Raw genomic sequence first — 17,181 nt, 5'->3', positions numbered from 1 at the left:
TATATATATATATATATATATATATTCAGTGGAATGGGCTTGAACAAAAAGGAAATTTCATATTTGCCGGAATATTTTTGAAAACTGTTCATGGTCCCCGTATATACCTAGTATGCGGAATGTCCGCGGTTCTGAGCCTATCATATTTGTCTCGCAATTTTCGCTCAGTGGTTGCCCCATCACCCATGCACACCTGCGCTTGCTGGCTCAGCATATATATCAAATAATGGGATACCCGCAAAGAATTTCTGGAATCAACTTTAAACCCTCGAGTTCTTATCGGCGTTTCAGTTTGTGCTTCTCGACAAATACCTTCACGTACTGCACGCGGTTTAGCAATCCACCCAACTCGCTTATCAAGATCGCATCATACTCCTCTTTTGCTGAACTGTCTTGTGACTTCACAGGTTTCAAACGCATTGTTGCTAATCGGCAACCCAAAATCGATTTCAAGTCTCAAATCATCAGAAAAATGCACATTACTCCTATTCCGTCTTCATGGGGAGAGTCAAATAACTACGCATATCTTATAGTTGATGATTCAACCAGACATGGCTGGTTAATCGATGCAGCTTTCCCAACCGATGTCTTGAGTTACCTTGCTGAAAAAAAACCTAACGTGGAATTGAAAGCCATCGTGAATACTCATCACCACTGGGATCACGCAGGAGGCAATAGAACTTTTCACAAGAAGTACCCAGATTTGCCGATCATTGGTGGAAAGGACTCCGAATTGGTCACGTACACCCCTTCTCATCAAGAGGTTATTGACTTGGGAGACAATATCTCAATTACAGCTTTACACACCCCTTGCCACACGCAAGACTCAATTTGCTATTACGCGAAGGACTCAAAGACTGGCGAAAAAGCCGTCTTCACAGGCGATACCCTTTTCATCAGTGGATGTGGACGTTTTTTCGAAGGAAATGCTGCCGAGATGAACAAAGCTTTGAACGAAGTGCTAGCAAAATTGCCATCTGAAACTGTTGTTTATTCTGGTCACGAGTATACGAAGTCGAACGTCAGATTTAGCGAAAAAGTCATGCAAAACAAAGCCCTTTCAGAGCTAAAGGCGCTTGCTGAGTCGACTGAATTCACTGCTGGAAAATCAACAATTGGTGATGAGCTCAAGTTTAACCCATTCATGCGTCTTAGCGATCCTCAGGTGCAAAAGGCAACTGCCGAAACAGACCCTGTGCAAGTCATGGCCAAGTTGAGAGAAATGAAAAACAAATCTTGAGCCTATTGAGTGCTTGCTCCTGTTTACCCGTCGGAATAAACCGCAAATATTATATAAACCCACTTTTTTGGTTTCTGTGTCATATTCTAACAAACTCTGGGAGGTGAGCTTCCTCATAAGCTAATTCGGGTTGCCATAACTCAATGAATTCCAAATCGTACTCTGATTTGCCCATGGCAAACTTTTCATACTCTTCGAAGATCCCACTCATGCACCAGCCCTGAAAAATTTTGCGCATCAAGCCTACAAGAACCCCTATTCTGTGTTTGCCCTTGTTAGAGTGTATTAGAATCGGAAAGTTCCGCTTATCGAGCATGAGACTCAACGCTCCAATCAACGCAGTTTGCGCTCCCTCTTGTGTGTTCAGAATGAAAGGTTCCTGTGAAGAGTGCATCACTAAATGATGGAAATTGATGTCCGTAGTAGCAATCCACGCTTTGTAGTTTTCTAGTATTTCGGTTGTGCCATGCTTGTCTTTTTTTGGCTTTTTTTCTTTAGTTCCCTCATCACCACCTTTGGGCTTCTTATCGTCCTTGGCTTTCTTTTTCGGTTTTTCCTCTCCTAGATCACCCAAGTATATGATTGTTTTGATTTTGAGTTGTTGCAAGAATGGATAGTTTATAGGCATGGGAAACCCACTGCGATATATCTCGTCTTCAACAAGAGAAAAGTTTAGCGGCGGCACATAGTTTGCTCTTGGTGATGAGACTGCCAGTTTAAAGCTTGAGGTGTCCTCCAGCTCACTGTTTAGAGGATCGTTTTGCCGCTGGTGTGAGCAGTTCCATAATGTGGCATTGGAGCTATCAATATTAAGAGCCATGACAGGTTTTCTTTGCCCTTTCTCGAGTCTGTGTCTCCAATTATATAAGAACTACTTCCTGTACTTTTGCCTATCAGCGTCTCGGAAATACACATAAAACAGACACCCGCACATGCGCGCGTCCGCCCATGGAGATTTCATAGTGCTTTCGAATTACGACATTGCGATGTTGGCCTGCAACCGATGTAGCGGCATTAGTGACGACATTCTTATGTGTGTATAAACTCTGTAGTACAATCAATTGTGGTGCCCTCAATTTATGGAGCATATCAAAGTAAAGGCTGGAATTTGGGTAGAAATGGAAGGCGCGGGTATCCTGGCAGATGGGCTCGGTCTATGGGCGATGGCAACACTGGGGGCACATTTTGTCTCAAGGGCAAAGGCAAAACAATCTTTGAACGATCTTCCGAGCTAGGATTGGGGGTGATGGCTGTTGTAATTTCCGAAAACGGAATAGGGGAAAACTTCTGCGTAAATACTTCAAGCTCAATCTCTTGCTCGTGCGCAAATATTTGTTCTAGATCTAGGTCGGTGTTGATAACAAGCCCACTTTTGCTGTTTCTTAAGCCATATATCTGATTTTCGTTGAGCCTGAAGGCTTGTTTGGCGTTGTCGACTATCTCAACAAACCTGGGAGGCGCGGAGTTTTTAATAGAAAACATGAAGTTCAAAGACGATGACAAAAACTTGAGTTTGACTTGCTTTCGTTCTTTCTCTGGGTTTGATGGCAAAGGAAGAACCTCTAAATATTTCTCTTTCTTATCTTGGGTCAAAGGGGCTACCGGGGTAGTAGTCAGGTGTGTATCAGTAGAAGGGGAGGTGGAGACAGCTTGACTGCGAAGTTCTGACGCCACTGCAGCCAAATTACTTAAAGAAACAGGCTGATCTTTTGCGAAATCTCTGTGGAACACTCCAGGGGCCTGAGGAATGTCTGTCACACGCCGGAAGTGAACAGAAGAGCGCAGAACTAGTGGATATTCGAGCAATATTAGAAAGTAGAATGCTTCTCCGATTAGGTATAATACTGAATCAAACCCAAAGTCTTTGACACAGCACCCAACTAGAGTTTCTAGGGTGGAAACCGCAGTCTCGTCATCTAAGGCACCTGAAATAGGACATTCTGGCTCAAGACTGCGGTAGAACCGTGCCTGAAACCCTGCCAGGGAAAGGCGATCTCGCAAATACTCAACAGATGTGTGGGTGAGTCCCGAAAATGAACTCTCTAGCATTAGAGCGTTGACTGTTGTAATTGAAGACTGGCCAATGATTTTAAGCGACTCGTTTTTATGCAGAGAAGCCAGGCTAAGACACAGCTTGGATCTTTTCATTAACCAAAGGAGCGATAATCTCAACGTCAGAAGTGCCTTTTCGTTATCGAGTTGATGTGGAGCCAGAGCGACGTTCAGGAGTGGTGGGAGCTGGATTCCACTTTGTGACATTTTCCGCTCTATATTAGTTGGTCTGATGATCGAGTCAATGGCAGCGCGTGCTCGATCCAGGCTACTAATAACTCTGGAAGTAGAATAGCTCATGTCATAGAGAGAGTCGGATCCATCGGTGTTTAGATTGGATATCTCTGAGAGAAACAGATTTTTCTCGGGATTTACGGAGCTTGGCCCACTCGGTGTGTATGTGCTGGAAGACTCTGACTGTGACTCGCTATCCAAGTGTCGACGTTTCAGATTTGCCCGGCCAGTTTTGGTTCCACGTTTTCTGTTTCTCCTTACACTTTGCACAGCTGCTCTCACCAACTTATCAAAGTCAGTAAAATACTGGGAATCATATCGAAACTCTATGCGAAGGACTTCTGCCACCCTTCTAATCTCGTCTTCTTGATCACTGGCCTTCTTGGAGCTGAGATCCAACGTATCAATAAGCTCCAATCGGCGGGCCAGAAACCTTTTCCAAAGACGACTATCGTCAAACCCTAGCCTCTGTCGTATGGCATGAGTAACGCCTAATTTTTTGTCTTCACTCATGGGTGATTCAATAGATGACTTCTATGGATGACTCATGGTCATCAAGGCTTTTCTATTTGTGGGCCCGGAACGCGCACCGCACAACAAGCGCACGAGAAATTGTCTTCCGGAGTCATCGAATGACTCGTTGGAATCGAGACTCATTTTCTTGACTCTTGGCATGGAAATTTGTTTCATGTACATTCCTAGACTTTTTTCTTTTTTTTTTTCTCTAATTCTATTTGATCATGTGTCAAATATTTAAAGCGTCAATTTGGTTAATTTCGGACCCATTCTTTGTTAATTGAAAATCATTCTTTCATGTCCCTCAATATAATTCATGTCTTGAACGATTGTTCTGTCAGCCGGGATAGGTTGATTAACTACAGTAAACGCTTAAGTACAGATATATCAATGTGTTATTTTTCCTGTTGAGCGAAGATTTTGATAGCTTTTTTGCACGTTGAACTATTTGAAAGACGACAGATTTTTCGCTTCTTGAAGCCCCGAAGATAATCACCATTGCGCACCTGTTGTTACTTTTTGAACACTTCTACTTTCCATCAACAAAATTTTCTCTTCTAAAAATTAAAATGGCATTGAAATATCTTGAATTTGGCTCAATAGAGAAACACACTGTTCAAAATCGAATAAAGGATATTTTATCAAGAACAGTGTATATTCAAGTATCATAAATCTTGGTTCTAGTGTTAGAACAAATATTGTGCGCTCGGCCTATCAGAATTATTTCGGCCATTCAAGAGCGAACATTCCCACCCGTTATCGGGTTTTCAAAGTCACGTGCGCGCCTGAGTCAATCGAAGATCGCCAAGCTAGTTGTACGCGATCTGACGAAATATCAAGGCATACGTTTTCACTTTTTGAGTGAAAGAAAAAAGAGGTAGCGAGCTGACTAAGTTTTTGAATTTATAGAATAATACGCAACCTCATGAAAAGTAAAGCCTGAAAGGTGTTGTGAGTAATGTGGATCAGTGACGAGATTTATGAGTCATATTATATGCAGACGTCCCAAAAAGGAAATTGAAAATTTTACCGCGGTCGACAATCAGCAGTATAAAGGTGGGCCCCTATCCTCGCACGATTTTCAGACTTTTTTTTCTTCTCTATAACTCTAAGAATTTTTATTCTATCGTCACAACAATGTCTAAAGGAAAAGTTTGTTTGGCCTACTCTGGTGGTTTGGACACCTCGGTGATCCTTGCTTGGTTGCTCGAAGAAGGATACGAGGTGATTGCCTTTTTGGCTAACATTGGTCAAGAGGAGGACTTTGAGGAGGCTGAGAGAAAGGCCTTGGCCATCGGTGCCACCAAGTTTGTCGTTGTGGATGTCAGAAAGCCGTTTGTTGAAAACGTCTGTTTCCCTGCTATCCAGGCCAACGCCATTTACGAGAACGTCTACCTTTTGGGTACGTCTTTGGCCAGACCAGTCATTGCCCAAGCACAAATTCAAGTTGCCGAAGAAGAGGGTTGTTTTGCCGTCTCGCACGGATGTACTGGTAAGGGTAATGACCAAGTTCGTTTCGAGTTGTCCTTCTATGCCTTGAAGCCAGACGTCAAGGTTATTGCCCCATGGAGAGACCCAGTTTTCTTCAACAGATTTGCTGGCAGAAAGGATTTGTTGGAGTATGCTGCTTCTAAGAACATTCCAGTTGCTCAGACCAAGGCAAAGCCATGGTCCACTGACGAGAACTTGGCACACATTTCTTTCGAGGCCGGTATTTTGGAGGACCCTAACACCACGCCACCAAAGGACATGTGGAAATTGACCGTCGACCCAACAGATGCACCTGAGACTCCTGAGGACTTCTCCGTTGTTTTCGAGAAGGGATTGCCTGTCAAGTTGGTGCTTAATGGTGGCAAGAAGATTGTCACTGACCCAGTTGAGTTGTTCATTGAGGCGAACTCCTTGGCCAGAAGAAACGGTGTTGGTAGAATTGACATTGTCGAAAACAGATTTATCGGTATCAAGTCCAGAGGATGTTACGAGACTCCAGGTTTGACCATCTTGAGAAATGCTCACGTTGACTTGGAAGGTTTGACCTTGGACAGGGAAGTGAGAGCTTTGAGAGACCAATTTGTCACTGTCTCTTACGCCAAGTTGTTGTACAACGGTATGTACTTCACCCCTGAGTGTGAGTACGTCAGATCTATGATCCCACCATCCCAGATTACCGTGAACGGAACTGTCAGAGCTAGAGCTTACAAGGGTTCGGTTTCTGTCTTGGGTAGATACTCTGACACCGAGAAATTGTACGATGAGACGGAGTCTTCTATGGATGAATTGACTGGCTTCTCTCCAGAGGACACCTCCGGATTTATTGCCGTGCAATCCATCAGAATCAAGAAGTACGGCGAGGCTGCCAGAGAGAAGGGAATCAAGTTGGAGTTGTAAATGTGAAGGGTGTTGAACATCCATTAAATAAACATGCATATATGATAGAAAAGACATTTAACGAGATATGACCCTGTGTAGCGAACGATATATCAGAGACCAATGCGCTTGTCGAATATTACAAAAAAAACATTGGGGACGAGATGAGAAGATGGTTAGCTTATAGGAGGGGTAAGAACTTGAAAAAACACAATCACCGAGTAAATTATCTTTCAGTAAAGATTCACAAATATTTTAAATATTCACCATCATGGTCTTCGCGTAGATACTCAGCATAATTTTCTCGTAAACCATGTCCACTTTAAAAAGGGCAGTCAGTGAAACCTACACGATTTCGATCGTGTACTAGACGTGCTTTGCACATCTCTTGCGTTTCTTGAAAGCTAAATATTCTCTTATAATTGTTAGAGCTGAAATATGAATGAGTTCCACCAGAGGCTGAAACTTACCAAAGCTTCCTGTGAATTGTGGATTGAATAACCAGGCGCTTCAGAAATCACAAGAAATCAAGTCTTTTAACACCAAGATCTTGATTGTACCCACAATGAGCGCTGGTTTCTGTGTATATGGTACTAAGAATGAGACCTATAGTTTTACCGATGAATTCGTTTTGCTGATGTGCTCTACAAGTTCAAAGACCGTGTATTAGTTTTCCATATCATGTCCTCGCAAACGTGCAAAAACGGCCCTGCTAACGGAGGGTATCAAGCCATGATTCTAGTTTGGCAAAATAGTCATTCACATTTCTGCCAATAAGACGAGTCGGAATGCTCTTCTTTGCAATAGGCTGTGCTTTACTCACTTCGTAATGCTGTTTTAGATGCAAAATAAGTGATTGCAAAACGGAACGTGCGTGAGAAATATCGTAGGTCGACCCGCTGCAATACCGATCGGTGCTGTGAGATCCAAGTGCCTCAGGTCTATAAGGTGATTCATCCTTCAAAAAATTAGATTCACAGTTTTGAGCAATGGAGTAAGACGCGTTATCCAAGTTCTCTGAGACTCCTTCTGGTTTTATATGGACTTCCAGATTGAAGGTTGTATTTTCAGTAGTTTGAGAGTCAAGCTTCGGCATATTAGTATGATGCTTTTCTATTTTACGACAAGGGATACCCAAGTCTTCGAGAAATTTGTCCTGATGGTTGAAGTAGTACCAGCTGGTAAGCCACAAAACTTTGTTGAACATTGGGAATCGGTACTTGGATGGCACACGCGTCCGCCTCTCAATGTCGTAGATTTTCAAGTGCATATTCAAGTCTCGTAATGTCAAGTAATTACCTCCAATGATAACAGCATCGTGAGGCGTGTAGACCGAGTGAATCCAGCCACTGGGGATAATGAACAAATCGCCTTGCTTCAAATCGACCTTGAATCCGCCTGTGGGCTTGATTGTTTTCCCTTTGATGCGCTTGGAGTAGTCTGCAAACCAAGTGAAGTTTTGATGCGGTTCGAGACACCAGCTGACGTAAAGCTCCAAATTTTCAGGTGTGGGAGGATACATGAGAAATGTTTTTGCGCCGTGGCATACCGTATAGTAGACCGGAGTCCCGGAAAAGTCGATATGAAAATCGGTATATGAACCTCGCACAGACATGAGGCAGTAAACAGTAACCCGGGGCCGCTCTTGATTGTGCCCATCTGAGTCACACCACACTTTGTCGACCAAGTCTAAGTCAGCAACCATTTTTGGCCGAGAAAAGTTTGTGCCGAGCTCCTCAACGCGTGATATTTCCAAAGAAATCACATTTCGTATACGATCTCTTTCTGATTCGGGTGTGTAAAAGTAGTCTTTCCATTGGCGCAATGTCCAAGTGGGCAGCTCGCTTTGCTGCGATAGAACATCCATAACCTCCACCTGCTCATCCCCACCAGTTTTATCTGCAACATAATCAACAGTGATGCTCTCCCTGGGCCTTGGGAGTTTCAAGCCAGATGTAGATGTTACGTTGTGCACCAACACCGGCTTGACAAGACCTGTTGCAAAGACATAGTTTTTGTCTAGTTCATTGCTATCAAGGATACTGACAAAACTCTGTGATTGCCTAGAAAGTTCAACAGAAGGCTCAAAGTTGAGAAAGTTAGGTACGTGCGGATGCACTGATTTGTCAACAGCGAAAGTTTCGCCTTGGTCTAGGGCTACATAGTCTATCTTCGCTCTAGCTCTTTTCAGTTGGCGTTTCATATGTGACGGTCCGTTTTCAATCTCACACTCGGGACAATGAAACAGCGCAATTTGTTTCAAACGGAACTCAGTTAGTTCCACACATAAAGAATGATACCACTGAAGACAGATATCGCATCGGATCCAAGAGATGTCTGCCTGGGCATCTGGACTTTTGGTCTTCTCGAGTGACTGGGAATGGCACACTGGACATAGGTCGGACGATTTTGGTTTCATCCCGCAAAAGTACACATTCAATGGCTCTTCTGTTGGGCCTTTCTTTGGGGCGCAAGTAAATTGATTAATGTATTGAATCAAGCCTAAACCATGTCTTCAAAGGTCAGGTGATTCTCAGTCGGTATGCCTGTGCAGGGCCAAATACGTAACGTGCGTAGGCAAGCCCCGGATTTTTGCCATTCGGTAAGGCACACAAGACCGTTGGCCGATTCTGCGAAAGACTCACCGAAGCCAGCCCTGGAGATTGAGACTGTCGGCATTCGCAAGACCGAATCTGAATCATACATTTTGAAGCACGAGAGTTTATTTTCAAAAAAATATTCAAGTTTTGGCTTTTGAATTACATCGCCTATATACAAAGCTACCTTCAACTGAAGCAAATCGAAGATCCTTCGAACATCTTTCTACAACTGTTGGACATGCTCTTGCGACGCCTGAGGAATTCAGTTCAGAGAGAATTCAAAAGTATATTTCCGCTATCTTTTTGTTATAGGGGCAATGCAAGATACAACTCTACAGGAGCACATGGTCATGCGAAGGACTTCTTAATGGAATACAAAGTGAGATCCTCCTTGGAGAGGCTCATCTATCACTACTCGAATCAACCTTTGAGCAAGTTTTCGATGCTGAAACTCTATGAGCAGTCAAGAAATTTGAATGAGACAAATATTTTACAGGTGGCAAGAGATGTCGTTGAATCGCTCTTGGCATACAACGCAATGAGGTTGCGCAATTTTCGGGATTTGCCATACTTGGTCATGTTGAATCCATCAATCTCTGAACTGTACAACATGTACTTGAAATCAATGTCAATTCTTCTCAAGGCTTCTTTGAATCCACCAAACACACTCGAAGAGAATGAGGCTTTTTCCAATGGTGTTTTGTCGGACTTCATCGAGATTCACGCAGATGCGCTTCCAACATTGTCAAAGGGATTTAGCGAAGTCACTCATCTATTAACAGCAAAGAAGATCAAGAGTTTTTTAGATAAGCACTTGGTAGAGCGAATCAGTATGAGATTGATTGCACACCAACATATACAGCTTACGAAATCACTCCTGTCCAACACGTTCGAGAACGGGGGTAGCTACAACGGGGTGATCAAAATGCTAGATATTCGCGAAGTGATACGCAAAAATGTAGAGCTTGTCAATGACATCTTCCTCATGAAATACGATCTGTCTGTTGCTGTGAAAATTGACACAAACCTTCATCCCGGGAGATTTTGGACTCTGAAAGAACCTCCCACGCTCGAGCCTCGTGAAGACAATGACGCCTCCATCCACTTCCCTTATATCGAGTATCACTTGGAGTACATCCTACAGGAAATTTTCAAAAACTCTTTTCGTGCTCACATTGAAAATAATGTAAGTGATCCTGTTCAAATTACCGTGTCCACCAGTGAAAGTCCCTCATATATGGAACTTAGAATTAGAGATAAAGGTAAGGGAATACCACCGCAAACCCTCCAGCATATGTTTGACTATCTGTTCACGACATATGAATCGAATGAGGGCGAAGCTTTCAAGACTTTAAACGTGCCTCCCGGCATGGGTGGGAATACGGTTGCGGGAATGGGATATGGCCTTCCTCTTCTGAAGAGCTATATTGAGATATTTAACGACACGGTGTCCCTGGATACAGCCACGCCTGCTGTAAAGGGGCTGTTGAGTGTGCAGACTTATTGGGGGTGGGGCACTGACGTTTACTTGAAGACGGTTGGTCAATAAACACTATGAGTGTCCGGTGCTTCGAATTTCAAGCTATTTTAGATTGGGAACATTACAGTGCTACTTATACAGCCAAACGAGAAGGGTCATCTCGCTGAGGATTCTTTACAAGAAAGAAGCCCTACTTTTAAATTATTAGAATGTCAACTAGACTGATCAACATATGTCCCTTCAGAAGTATATTCTCGTACACGTGATCACATGAGTTCAGGATCCATTCAGATGTGGATTTTTCAAAATGATTCATTCGCTATCCTTCAATTAACATTTAGTATAAATTCGTAAACCCTAGCACAGAGATGTTTAGTTCGGTTACGGAGAAGTGACAATATTAAAAGCAATTATGTTTTGTCTTGCCAATTTCCCCGCGTGCGGCTCGACACCGTGGCTCGTTCTGATGCGAAACAACATATTCAACACGCCGTCCGCTCTTAGATTGGGATCTTCGTCGTGGCTGCCAATAAAATTAGAAATTACCCACGTTGAACTCGTCGGCAAAACTATTTTTCGGGGCTTAGCTCGAAACCATTGTCATATTTCATTATTGACCATTTTTAGAGCTTTGGCCACGAATACCGCCTTATCTCGAGGTCCCATACTCGGAGTACTGAAAATCTCTTCCATTCTTTCTGGGAATAAATCAACTACAACATGCGAGGGATATCGCCATTCAACTCCCCAGAACTTCCGTTGACATCATTTCCCATCGTTGGCAACACTCCCTCAACTGGAGAACAGGATTACGACCTGGAGAATTTAACGTTTGGTCAATTCCTCGATAGTTTGTATCCTATTTTGATCATTAGTGATGCAAGCGAATGCAACTCGAACCTCTCTGTTTTCTTCAAGTTAGCTGCTGACTACCTCAAGATGCAAGACGAAACCTATCATAGTTGCTCAATCATAGCTCTCAAATTCTTAAACCTGAACCTTTTTATCAAGAACCACCAGTTCTGTCTTGGAAAGATCTTGGGACTCATGAGTGTATTAAGCCAGTCCGTTGCTGGGGACTGTACTGAAGATGCGATTACGCTAAAGGAAGTCTTACTGATTATTGTACTTCTTTTATTCAAATTGTGCGGGGAAGAGGCCGGTGATCTGATACTTTCTCTGGTGATCAGTAAAGAAGAAATACTATACACCTTGAGAGACTTGAATTTTGTTGAAATATTATCACAATTCATTGCTGGTCATGTCAGGGAATCTGATCACTCTCATGTGTCATATGTGATTCTAAACTTCAGTTGCAACATCTTTTTTCAGTACTTGTACCACATCATTCTACTATCAGATGACGAGTTTTATTCTTTGACCCGCTGTGCGCTAATACCCACGCTAATTGATGACTTTCTTTCTAATGACAACTTCAACAACTACAACTTGGCGGGTAAAGACTTTGAAGATGTGAGCAAACTCATTGCATACGAGGAGTTCAAATTATTACTTCTCATCAACGAGCAGTATATGATGAGATCTATTTCGAACAAAGTTTCTGAAAATAAGGTCATTGAAAGACTTCTCATTACACGAAAAAATTCCGTTAATGGTATATGTGGCTTCATAAACCTACTAGTGTACCACATGAACAGGGAGGAATCTCACATAATCAGGATACAAATGCTCAAGTTTCTTTACTTGATTTTGTCCTCCACTAACTCTTGTAAGGTGGCTTATCTAAACGATTTGAAGATTTTGGTTGATATCATTATTCGTGAATTGGACGACCTAGACTACAGCTCGGATAAGCTGTCCCAAGAGAATTGCCTTTTGGCTCTCACTTACCTCAAGATCTTGCATCCGTTGCTCATATTTACTCAACTTAATAACATTTCGCCAAAATACAAAGTGCCTCAGCTTATTGAAGTTCTTTCAAACGTTATAATGAATTGCGACGTGGTGCCAAATGAAACTGTTTATGAAAGGAACAACGAGGAAGAGGAGCTGGACTCATATCGACGCTCAATTTTGAAAACTGCGACAAGATGTCTCAATATATCCTGGCTTAGAGTCCCCAGAAATTCACATTCTCTCAAACTCTCTGGGCTTGACAGCATCCATAATTCTAGTTCTGAAAGTTTAGCATCCGCATCATCCCTCAGCTCTAAAGTGAATGAGTTGAAACTTAAAGTCTCAAGCTCCAATCAATCCACAGATTCATTTTCCTTGTCAAGAATAGCGTCCGTGAGAGCTTCATCCATAAGCGACTACAATAAGCACACCACATCCCATAATCTTGCCCTCGAAGAAGAAGAGTGCCAGAACATTTTTGAGGCCAACAATCTGAATGTGTTTAGATTGCCAAGTTCAAAACACAGCACTCTACAAAGCACTCTTAAAAATTCAGGAGCACTCGCCTTTCAAACCCCACTGCGATTGTCGGGCCCTTTAAGTTCTATTGAAAGATGTCCATCATCCGCGCAAACTCTTGGTCTTCTCAATTTACCAAAAGAATATCTATCAAAGAGCCTTCCACCTCTACCAAAAGAAGCGACAAATTCTCACGAAAATAGGTCACAGAATTCGGTACTTCAAGAAAAGGCTAGATGGAAGAAGGCACCCCCACCTCCACCTCCACCATCTAGAAGAAGACGCCATCATAATTGAATATAGTACTGTCAGAAAGATTAATATTAACGAAAAGCTATTGAATCTTACTCACGAACCATTTTTAAAACTGAGAACATCATCAAATCGCAAACCGTTAATGTCAGTTCTTGTGTATGTGTCTAGGTCTTTGTGTGACAGGAAATCGCTGTCCTCCGAATCAAATAGGTCATTGGACGCAACGAGTACCAATCCTCTAGATCGAATCAACGGAATAAGCTTGGGAACTAGATTTAATAAATGAATAGAGGTGATGACACCCATGAGATTGTTGTTCATTATAAATCCCGTTGCTTCCTTTATCGACCTCACGGTGAGCTCTTGATCGTTGGCAAGCAATTGATATTTCAATTTGCTCTGCAGGGTATTAGAAGTTGGGCTGTTAACAACTTCCTTTACCGATGGCTCGTTCTTGATTTCATCCATGAGCAAACCATTTGCAGTTCTTGCCTCGAAGACGTTTTTTGAATTATTGTAAACAATGCCGTTCATGATTAGGAAAACAGGGTAATTTGGCTGTTTCCAATTCAAAATTTTGCACACAATTGAATTCGAGGAAAGAAATATGAGAGATCTGCTAGAGCCATCATTGGCTTGCTTCACAGATCTCACATGTTCGAAGATTTCGACCAACGTGATGTCGATGAACTTATTGAGATTCAGCTGGATATTTCCAGCAAATGGAAGATTGTCCAATTCAAAAAGCGAGGGAAAAATGATCTCAATACTCAAGTTGATACCAGGATCTAACACCTTCAAGACTGTCTCTAGAGGAATGTACATGATCTTCAACAACTTTTTGACAAAAAGTAAATCTTTCGATTTCATTCGCGACAAGTCTTGCAACACTTTGTCATAATCAAAGAGACTTGTGGTCATCGAAATGAGTTGTTTCAATGAGAGATTAGGCAAATATAGTTCAATATTGTCTGTAACTGCTATAGCCCAGTGTGGACATATTACTGGTGTGCCATCGTTCAAGAGGCAAACTTTTACCCTCAAGTATTCGCCGCTAAGAGAAGTTGCAGTCACGAATGACGAGTTCAGAATGTTGGAATTCAGGAAAGTCACTGGTGGTTGTACATCGATGAGCTTTGGCTTCAACGGTGTCGAGCCGATTCTGTTCGCGTTAATGCTGTTGGGAGACAAGAAGTTGTTTGGGGATAAACTTCCGGCAGCATTCCCGTTAACGCCCGGCAGACGCTTAACAAATGATGCAGAAGACTTCCAGTAAGTATCATATTTGGTGGTTTCTAAAAGTGTTCCTGAAAATGGGAAAATAATCTGATAGTTGAATGTCAACTCTCCGATGTTTCGCAAACGGATATCAAAAAGAGGCAACAGGATCGAGTTAATTTCAGGGGAGGATGTGTCGATTTGAGAGAAATTCAAAGCCGTTGTTTTTGCGATTAAGCGGGTGCCGAATTTGGGAAAAATCTCAAAATCAATGCGAAACCCATTTAGCGAGTCCACGTCAGTTTGAAACATACAATTTGTCGTGCCTTTTTGACCATCAGAGGCGGGGAGAAGGATGTTTCTAGGAACAATATCAGATAAGTTGGAAGAGATCGTGATTCTCCCGGGCTTTAATTCGGTACCCAAGTCAAAAAGATGAATATAATGAGAATCAACGGGGAAAATCAACTCAATAAGCACCTTCTGCTCGAGAAAACTATGTCCATATCTTCTGAGCGGCAAAATTGGAGGGGGAAGTTCAAGATGCGGAATTGCATCTGTATTTTTATCGGGATCGCCGCTATCTTCCAGATCATCTCCTTCATCAAGAATAGACAGTGGTACAATAGACAGAGAAACTGACGTATCTTCATGTCTGGCATGATCACTCTTGTTGGGGTTGTCATTGCTTGGAGGAAACTCCATTTTGTAAGTGAGTAAATGATTCAAAACCTCAATGTGACCTTCAACAACACAGTAATATAGAACATTGTACCCATCTTCATCAACAATGTCTAGTCTCGCACCAAATTTGATCAACTCATGAGTTGTTTTGGCATGTCCTTCCAGAGCTGCATAAAATATGGGAGGCCACTTATTCAAGCCATCTAAGTGATTGATGGTTGCGCCGTATTGGATCAACAATTTAATAAGCTTAAAGTTTCCCGAACGAGCAATCACATGAAGTGGGAGTAATCCCTCAACGTCCTGACGGTTAATCATTTCGGGAGTTGAATTGCCTGAGCGCAAAAGATATTCCAACGTATTGTAGTTGCCGAATTTACACGCATAATTGATTGGCAAATACTGTAGTTTGGACTCGCTTGTTTCAGGGTAGCAATTACTGCCATAGCTGATAAGGGTAGTAATCATGTCGAAGTTGTCAAAACTGATAGCCAAAAGCAAAGCAGACATTGAATCCTTATCAAGATCATCAATGTGACAAACAGGGAAATGTGGAAGTAAGATCTCCAAAAGATCTTGCCTATTATTTTGTGCTGCGTAGTGTAGACAAGTCCGGCCGTTAAAGTCTTTGACTGCGAGAAGATCCTTGAGGGAAGACGGAGACGAATTTTCTATCACATGTTTCACAATAAAAACTCTGGTATGACTGATGCTATCAGAAGAATTGACAACTTTGACCCCGTTATTGATAACAACGTGCAGATTGTCGTCGATGGAGGAGGCCGGGGGAATAGAGCAGCACTCATGAATGATGGGTTTGGTGTTGAGGTCGTTTGTATCAATTGTAAAGTCAATGTCATAGTGAACATGGTTTAGAAAAGCTTCCAAAAATGCATCAGATATCTTCAAATTACTGATCGCGAGTATGAATATTTTGGATAATTTCTCCTTTCCTGAGCCGTCTTCGGAAGACGATTCGACCTTGGCGAACCATCGCTCAAGAACAGACATATCTGGAATCTTCGTAGTGGCAACGTTGACGAAACTAGAATACAAATCATCAATTTCGTTATGGTAGAATCCCGACAACGAACTATGACGGGAGGTATTGAATTGCCCAGGCCCATGGTACGACAGGTTTGTGGACTCCACGGTTGCATCTTGCTCCAACTTAGTGATGGAACCAGTTCTATTAGTCAGTGCCGACGCCATCGAAAGTTCCGAGATGGAGGCAGATTTCAATGCGGAGTAATCTCCGTCCATGATGCTTTCCAAGTCGAACAAGGACAGTGTCACCAAGTCAGACAACTCATTGATCTCATTCTTGTGGAAAACTGGTTGAACGCTCACAGCTGTTTGGATAAACAATTCTTTGGTGTGAGATTTTGAGCGTTTATCCCATTTTTTCACCACCTTCAGAAACCCTGCCTCGTTCAACTCGATGAACTGTTGTAAACGAGACAAATCCTGGTGTATCTTCTTAAAGCTCTGGTAGAGATTCAAGTACAAAATCGAGTTTTTGAAGTTGAGCGACGAGTGATCTGAAGATTGCAATGCCAACTGTGCAGATTTTGATAGAAGCTCATTTTTCTTCATCATGAGAAGGTCCAAGTTCACAGTGAGATTGGCTTGTTTTTCCAAGTAAAATGAGTTGACTTTGTCCAATTCACGCTTTACCTTGAAAAAAAAGGAGGCCTTGTTCTCTTTTAGTTTGGCTTGAATTTGGCTCTGTGTAGGCGTAGATGGAGTTTCACTAAAATCCAATGACGCTGCTGGCATCCCCAAGTGCTTTATGAGTTTTTTGAGTGCTTTGTAGTCAATGAAATGACCGGAGTACTCCGGAAGCTCGAGTTGGCGAGAAGCCAAGTACTTTCCGAATTTCATATTTTGCAGAGATTGTCCGGCAAAAGGTGTTCTCTATGCTTTTCGGGAGTGCCAAACTCAGGGCTTCTCGCCATATAAGTATGTGCAATATATTTCATCACCAAACACGTGGAGTGCGCAGTCTGGGGAAGAGTAATAAATTGGTCCCCCGAAACACGAGCTTTGGGGCGTGACCAGATTTCTTTTCTTTGGCCCCTAAGGATATTATGTTATTATTTTGAGTGCTGGAGAAATTCTCTGAATACTCGGTCATTCGTTTGTTTGTTTGGGGGGGG

At 42.4% G+C, this 17,181-nt stretch overlaps 8 protein-coding genes across 8 annotated transcripts in view; 4 read left to right on the top strand and 4 right to left on the bottom strand.

The window, feature by feature from the left end:
• The window catches only part of GLO2 (hydroxyacylglutathione hydrolase), a 1,533-nt gene extending 253 nt beyond the window's left edge, over positions 1-1,280 (top strand). The window contains exon 2 of the mRNA XM_018855140.1: positions 1-1,280. Within this exon, the coding sequence (XP_018709804.1) occupies positions 113-1,240 (1,128 nt within the window). The 5' untranslated portion in view covers positions 1-112 and the 3' untranslated portion in view covers positions 1,241-1,280.
• Positions 1,281-1,319: 39 nt separating this feature from the next.
• Positions 1,320-2,060, bottom strand: METBIDRAFT_79798 (uncharacterized protein; the record flags this gene model as incomplete). The annotated part of the gene is made up of 2 exons (XM_018859129.1): positions 1,320-1,948; positions 1,985-2,060. 2 exons carry the CDS (start codon positions 2,058-2,060, stop codon positions 1,320-1,322), a joined length of 705 nt encoding a protein of 234 aa, XP_018709803.1.
• A 269-nt stretch (positions 2,061-2,329) lies between these two features.
• Positions 2,330-4,222, bottom strand: METBIDRAFT_79797 (uncharacterized protein; the record flags this gene model as incomplete). Its single annotated transcript, XM_018859128.1, has 2 exons — positions 2,330-4,034; positions 4,122-4,222. The coding sequence occupies 2 exons, from the start codon at positions 4,220-4,222 to the stop codon at positions 2,330-2,332; spliced, it is 1,806 nt and encodes a 601-aa protein (XP_018709802.1).
• A 953-nt stretch (positions 4,223-5,175) lies between these two features.
• Positions 5,176-6,533, top strand: ARG1 (argininosuccinate synthase). The gene has a single exon (XM_018856304.1). It carries the CDS (start codon positions 5,180-5,182, stop codon positions 6,428-6,430), a length of 1,251 nt encoding a protein of 416 aa, XP_018709801.1. The 5' UTR covers positions 5,176-5,179; the 3' UTR covers positions 6,431-6,533.
• A 588-nt stretch (positions 6,534-7,121) lies between these two features.
• METBIDRAFT_13568 ([Histone H3]-lysine-36 demethylase) lies at positions 7,122-9,115 on the bottom strand (the record flags this gene model as incomplete). The annotated part of the gene is made up of 2 exons (XM_018854391.1): positions 7,122-8,911; positions 9,055-9,115. 2 exons carry the CDS (start codon positions 9,113-9,115, stop codon positions 7,122-7,124), a joined length of 1,851 nt encoding a protein of 616 aa, XP_018709800.1.
• METBIDRAFT_33460 (alpha-ketoacid dehydrogenase kinase family protein) lies at positions 9,074-10,885 on the top strand. The gene has a single exon (XM_018856303.1). It carries the CDS (start codon positions 9,377-9,379, stop codon positions 10,556-10,558), a length of 1,182 nt encoding a protein of 393 aa, XP_018709799.1. The 5' UTR covers positions 9,074-9,376; the 3' UTR covers positions 10,559-10,885.
• Positions 10,886-11,209: 324 nt separating this feature from the next.
• Positions 11,210-13,162, top strand: METBIDRAFT_46564 (uncharacterized protein; the record flags this gene model as incomplete). Its single annotated transcript, XM_018858054.1, has 2 exons — positions 11,210-12,860; positions 12,906-13,162. 2 exons carry the CDS (start codon positions 11,210-11,212, stop codon positions 13,160-13,162), a joined length of 1,908 nt encoding a protein of 635 aa, XP_018709798.1.
• A 51-nt stretch (positions 13,163-13,213) lies between these two features.
• PHO81 (Pho81p) lies at positions 13,214-16,906 on the bottom strand (the record flags this gene model as incomplete). Its single annotated transcript, XM_018859127.1, has 1 exon — positions 13,214-16,906. One exon carries the CDS (start codon positions 16,904-16,906, stop codon positions 13,214-13,216), a length of 3,693 nt encoding a protein of 1,230 aa, XP_018709797.1.
• Positions 16,907-17,181: the final 275 nt, after the last annotated feature.

This window comes from Metschnikowia bicuspidata (genome assembly GCF_001664035.1).
Source record: "Metschnikowia bicuspidata var. bicuspidata NRRL YB-4993 chromosome Unknown METBIscaffold_7, whole genome shotgun sequence".
NCBI classification, from domain to species: domain Eukaryota; kingdom Fungi; phylum Ascomycota; class Pichiomycetes; order Serinales; family Metschnikowiaceae; genus Metschnikowia; species Metschnikowia bicuspidata.
This window is presented reverse-complemented; position numbering and strand designations above follow the sequence as displayed.

What these genes read in the sequence shown, in the direction of transcription:
- ARG1 (XM_018856304.1), top strand. Translation starts at nt 5,180, where the DNA reads ATGTCTAAAGGAAAAGTTTGTTTGGCCTACTCTGGTGGTTTGGACACC.
- METBIDRAFT_33460 (XM_018856303.1), top strand. Translation starts at nt 9,377, where the DNA reads ATGGAATACAAAGTGAGATCCTCCTTGGAGAGGCTCATCTATCACTAC.